Source organism: Osmia lignaria, chromosome 10 (assembly GCF_051020975.1).
Source record: "Osmia lignaria lignaria isolate PbOS001 chromosome 10, iyOsmLign1, whole genome shotgun sequence".
NCBI classification, from domain to species: Eukaryota; Metazoa; Arthropoda; class Insecta; order Hymenoptera; family Megachilidae; genus Osmia; species Osmia lignaria.
This window is the reverse complement of record NC_135041.1, coordinates 8,460,798-8,466,797: the sequence shown is the minus strand read 5'-3', so window position 1 is coordinate 8,466,797 and position 6,000 is coordinate 8,460,798. Positions and strand designations below refer to the sequence as shown.

General features: G+C 35.4%; 1 protein-coding gene across 1 annotated transcript in view; it reads right to left on the bottom strand.

Annotated features, from left to right (window-relative positions):
• Positions 1-3,935: 3,935 nt before the first annotated feature.
• The window catches only part of LOC117611642 (putative G-protein coupled receptor No18), a 39,886-nt gene continuing 37,821 nt past the window's right edge, over positions 3,936-6,000 (bottom strand). Inside the window, exons 7-8 of the mRNA XM_034339658.2 lie at positions 5,246-5,549; positions 3,936-4,587 (exon numbers count right to left, since the gene is read on the bottom strand). Coding sequence (XP_034195549.1) covers positions 4,412-4,587; positions 5,246-5,549 — 480 coding nt within the window. The 3' untranslated portion in view covers positions 3,936-4,411. The remainder of the gene's footprint in view (positions 4,588-5,245; positions 5,550-6,000) is intronic.

The window sequence follows — 6,000 nt, the reverse complement described above, 5'->3', positions numbered from 1 at the left end:
TCTATCTGTACAATTTTTCAAATTTTTGGCGACTTCATAAGTCGTCATACGCGATCGCGATGGCACGAAACGCACAAGTTCTGCTCGAGCACGGCACGTGTGCACGAACAACGACTTATATGTATAAAGTCCTTTTTTGTCCACGTGTCAATTAGAGTTTCGCGATTTTTCTTTTTTGTTGGTTGTTTTTTTTTTTGCGAATTTGCAAGTCTCGAGCTTTAGATATAAGTTTCAGGTGGGTGGACCGCCCGAAGAAAGAAGAGGCTATATGCCGAAGCGCCCCGACAAACTGTCTTTCAAGAGGGGAACTACTAATGATTTTGCATCCTTTTGCAAAAAAGGATGGGAAATCATTATCGTTACTACTTTGTCACTGTGCTTGCCTGTAGTTGTAGTTTTGTAATTGCAGGAGAAGAGGGGGCCCGTGACCCCCATGATTTTGGGCAAATCGCGTTTTCAATTTAGTGTTGCGAATATTAACCACGGTTCAATTTAGTGTTGCGAATAAATATCGATCACGGTTAAATTTAATGTTGCGTATGCATGATTATCGCGATTTTCATTTAGTGTTACGAACTTTAAATATCGCGTTTCTTTCTTGCAGTGCTTTAAAATAGAATTTAACTTTTCAATGTTGATTGCTTTAAGATTTTTGAGAGTTTTGCTTTTTAATGTTCATTGCTTTAGTGTTGCGAGTAAAAGATTCACGGTTTGAGAATCCCCCTTTTTTGCATTTTAATTACATGTCTGTTAAAGATAGCGTTGCGAATGACATTAGCGCGATTGTTTCCCAGTGTTGCGACTTTTAAATACGCGATTGCTTTGCATTAGTTTATAGAGTTCCCTGCTAATTAGTGTTGCGGTAATGAGTATTCGCGTTATGCATTAGTGTTGCGATATATGATGAAATGCCCCAAAACGATCCAGTGGAGTTGCCATGGTCCATAAGGCAGCTATGGACCAGTTGCCGTGGTACAGCCTTGGATTGGCTGTACCCCTTTTTTAGATTAGTGTTGCGTCTTACAAAGTTCGGTAGATTTGAGTAGTGTTGCGTTACAGTTCGCGTTTTCTCTTTTTTTCTTTTTTTCAGCTTAGCGTTGCGCATAATGAAGCAGCCTTCACGCGTACGCTTTTGTACATATTATATAATTAATGAAATTAGTGTTGCGAATGAATTCGCGATTGTTATTAAATTTTTTACTTTTTTGCATTTATTAAATTAGTGGAAGTAACTATGACTCACATTCGGTGGGAATCCATTGCTGGTCAAGGATTCCGCGGCATGAGACCGTGAACACCATCTCTGGGAGATATACCCATGCATTACTAGGCCTTTGCAGGCGCAGCTTTAGAATACGGAACATATGAAAATATGTTACCATATTCTAAACTGTAGTCCTTTTGTCTATACTATGGGCGTCCGCAAATCTGACACCGTTGGATGCAACGTGTTGGACGGGTGGGTAGCGCTCTTAGCGAAGGGGTGCACTCTGTCCTGGCGTTACGACGTCCAGGCGGGGTGGGTGGTATGTAGCGTCTGGCGTAAGTCTAGGGGGCGTGAGACCCTTCGTTGCCAGCCGATGTTTTGTCATAGTTCAGAATGTTTGCAATTTTAAAATTAGTGTTGCGTGTGATTTCGGTTTGTTTTATAGGGTTTGCTTAGGGATTGCTCTTATGGGCAGTCAAACTTTTCTTTTCAGGTTCCCCTGTACCCTCCCTCCCACTGCCCCGCCCCCATTCTTTTTTCTTCCCTATTTTTAATTTTGAAAATTTTGAACATTCGGTTGTTGGAAATACTGTTAAATAATATATGAATTTAATGTTTTCAGAATATTATTAAATACGATAAAATTTTAAATAGAACTTTATTCAAAGTTTCATTTAAAATGAAAGTTCATTTTATTTTGTGATGATTGGTGATAAATTATTGCAAGGAATATTTGTTCATTCGAGATAACTTATTAAATTTTAATTCTACTTTATTTAAACAAAACTAGTGGATAATTGTTGTTCGAGTTGTTTAGTTTTAATTTTTGATCGCGATGTTTTGTTTCAAGCTTACGGAGAAGCTAATTAAATTACTTTTATAAATTTTCAAATTCTTTTCCTGAAAAGCAAAGTCCGCTCGTGATTATTTTTTACAATAAATTTGCATTGAAAGGTATATTGAATAATGTAATGCAATAAAGTCGAGTAGAGTCGTGGTAGTACGTACTATTTTGTACGTTTATTTTGGTACTGAAGTTTGCTTTAAATTCATGTTTTGTATCAAATTGATTTTGAGTTATTAACAACCATTTTGAGTTTTGTAAAATTTTATTGTTACTGATGTATCTTCTTTCCAGCTATTAATTTTTTTTGTCTTTATCTAGATTCAATTAATCACTTTCTGTTACAGAGAAATATCTTTACAGGAAGTATGAAGTTAAGGTATTCAATTAACTAAAGTGATGTAAAAGTGATGTAAAAGTGATTTGAAATTGTACCTAATCCTTTTTAATTTGTTTCAGAAAATATTCTGATAAGAATCATCAAACCAACAAATTTATTACAGTTATTTGTTTATATCCCTTTAGATTTTTAAGTAATTGAATAAGTACATAATTAAGTTTAAACACTGCAGTGTTTAATTAGGAAATTTTAGATTTAATATTCTTAGTATTTAGATGTAAGACAAATATGTAATTGCATATTACTAATTACAGATCTGTAATCAAAATTAAATAACTTTGTAGGGTAGGATTAGGAAAGAAAAATATAAGTAGGCAGGTAGTGAATAAAGATAATGCTCCTTTTGTTGTTCGTTTGCACAACAGTCGAAACGTTTTGCAAATGTGCATCAAGAGAATGATGTTATTGAATAAAAATAAAAATTTGCATAAATGGCGGATGGTTGGGATGAGGTAGGGCGGGTCTCCAAACCGCAGCCATCTCTTCGTGGCGAGACTGTGAGACTTGGGCAATCTTTATTATTTGATGACTAATTAATAACTGTATCATTATTTCTATGGTACATTTATTAATTATGCAGCAAATAATACGAGCGAATTGGCTGCAAAATTTATGCGTTTTTTTTCTATTTAATCTCTGTTATGTTTTTTCACAGATTTCACAGAAACCGTGGGCTGTTTTATCGACGCGGAATCCGAAGGTTGGTCTCGATGCTTGAGAACGAACGCCATCTGTTCTATCCTAGTATAAAAATGTGAAATACTTCGCACTGCAACAGTCTAATCCATTTTGATGGTAATAGCAAATTACTTCGATATCAAAGACTATACTGCATTACTTATTGTCAGTCAGTGTCTTGAGCTCAGCCTTGCCATATTACAGCAACAAGAGAAGCAGCAAGGGGAGGTTGATTCAGCCCTTTTCTCAACACTAGATATGACCAGTGACTACAGATCCAATTGTTATACCAACTGTGGAAACCTAACTTCATACTGGGGTACTGCGTACCCTTGAAATTACCACCCTTCGGTAATAAAGGCATGTCCAGTCTTGTTGGCTCTGTAGTCGTTGTGTACCCTTAATTTCATTTGGGGGTGTCTCTTTTTGCATCTGTAGTCACTGCTCCTATTCCGATGTTTAGTGGCGAAGGTCGCATAATTAAAGAGAAGGTTTAATTACAAAAATTCGATAATTTGATACATCTGAAGATTCTTACTTATTGCCATTGCGTATTTAAATTTCAACAACAACACGTTTGTATCGTTTCACGAAGATAGTAACAAAGCAAAGCTGCGAAAGTTCTTAACAAGCAGCCCATTGTGGTCAAGCAGTTAATTAATTCTTTGCTGTGCTAATTTACAACGACGCTACCATACGAGTTCGTTATGTACGTAATTAGCTCTTGTTTCAAATTTACAATCTGGAAAAAATTGTTGACAGGGATTTAAGTAAAACAGACCAACGGGACATTATAAAATCCGTATACTTGCGTACTTTCTACATTTACAGATCAATTATGCGCTGATAGATATAGACAAGTTATCGTAATGACAAACGAAGACTATTTTCCTACGATTGATTAATTATTATTTTGTATCGGTGATTTTTTATCGAGTGGAGGCGAATGTAATGTTCCTTCTTACAGAACACAGTTTTATAGTTTTCTTACAATTAGGACCGCAATTATTTAGAATTTAGATAAATAAGTGTCTTGGTTGTTTCTTCTTTTACTCAAGAGTACCGTGAGTAATACTCGGATAATAACGTATTTTTATATTTTAGTCTAATTTGAAAAAAGTGCGAAATTTTAAGATTATCTGTCCGAATAATAAAATTATTCGTTTTAATCTTCAGGTAGAAAAAAGAACCGAGGAATTAAATGACAGTATGCATTTGAAATAAATTAAATGAACGTGATTTGGATTTTTAGATAAATCACAGTGATTTTAGTCTTCGATCTTCACGTTCTCGACGTCTCTTTCTTCCAAGTCCCTGCAGTCGGTAGTTTACGATTACTTCGCTCCAAATTGCTTCGATTTTTGAAGCACTTCCGGCACGTCAGCCGCCAGAATGCGAGCCGGAAGTCAGCCGAGTAGAAAGCGTAGATGAATGGATTTATGGCTGAATTAATCCATCCTAAAATCCATAATTAAATCAAACTTTATTAAAATACAAAAAAATTTTTAAATTATTCAATATATTTACAGGTATTCAATATTTAATTTGAATCAAAGTCGGGGTCACGATTGACTCGGTTCCGCCATTCAAGGATTAAACTCCAGTAATTAAAGTTTCGAACTCCCTTTATTCGTTTTTGAGGTTTAAAAAGGGCACATGAGAAAAGAATTTAATTTTACCTTGTAATTTTAATAGAAAATGAAAGTTAACGTAATTTTATGAGTTTGAAAGCGAAAGACAATTAGATAAAATAGATGTGAAGATGCGTACGTGTTAGCGGAGTACGTTGTGGTTTTAATCCCGCACATTACACGCTTGTTTGTTTATAATTTAATGTTTTTACGGTTCTAGCGACCCGTTTGTCCCATTTAAATTTTCATTAAACTGCCGTGCAGAACTTTAAAAATATAATTTCGTTTTCTATATACAAGGAAGGCACAAATAAAATTTGCATCTCGTTCCCTGGTAGAATTACAAGGTAAAATGTATGTTAAATTTATATCAACATAAGAGGATCAAAAAATGATTGAAATAAATAAATTTTTTTTAAATGAAACACCATTCCCATTCGGTTGAAACCATTTTCAATCAGAGTAATGTTATCACAGATATGTACCTAGCCAAGTAAGTGCTGGCATCAGGATATCCGGTGGTGCCATGGGCACGAAAGGGGTAGCCAGGTATAGAATGAAAAAGGGTAGCCAACAGGCCACAAATCCACCTACGACCACTGCTAAAGTGCCAGCTGTTTTTGTCTCCCTTGCCACTCTGTTAATGCAGCTCTGCTGATGACTTCGAACGATTCCAGACTTTTTGCTACTACTGCTCGGTGGTTCCACTTCGTCAGTGCCTCTGTCACATGTCACACTTCCGGTCCCACATTCCGTTCTTCGTATCCTGATACTCTTCGCTCGTTCGATCTGCAATCATCATTAACTTGAATCTATTGGTACGAAATCTATGTAGGTTCAATTGTGCACCCAGACAATGGTGCATCGACTGCAATTGGTGGCTCTTTAAAAAACTTTAATATATTGGGAAAATAATTCTAGTATTCCATAGCGTCGTATATTTAAATTTGAGAAGCTTTATTCTTCTCTAGATGGGTAATCATTTTTTCGCTTATTAATCTGCATATATTTATTCTTTCAATTGTTTGCATGATGACTTTAATGAAAGTGGACGTATGAGGGAATACTAACTTTTATTTCCCCTCGTTTCGTTATTAAAAATTCTCAAGGGGAATTCATTCGACGGAACTTCCTTAATGAAATGAGAGATATTTGTAGGAAGCAGCTATTACCTAACTGGTAATTAGTTCCTTGGATAAATACACTTATGCAATATTGATTCTAATTTCCTTTAAGTAAT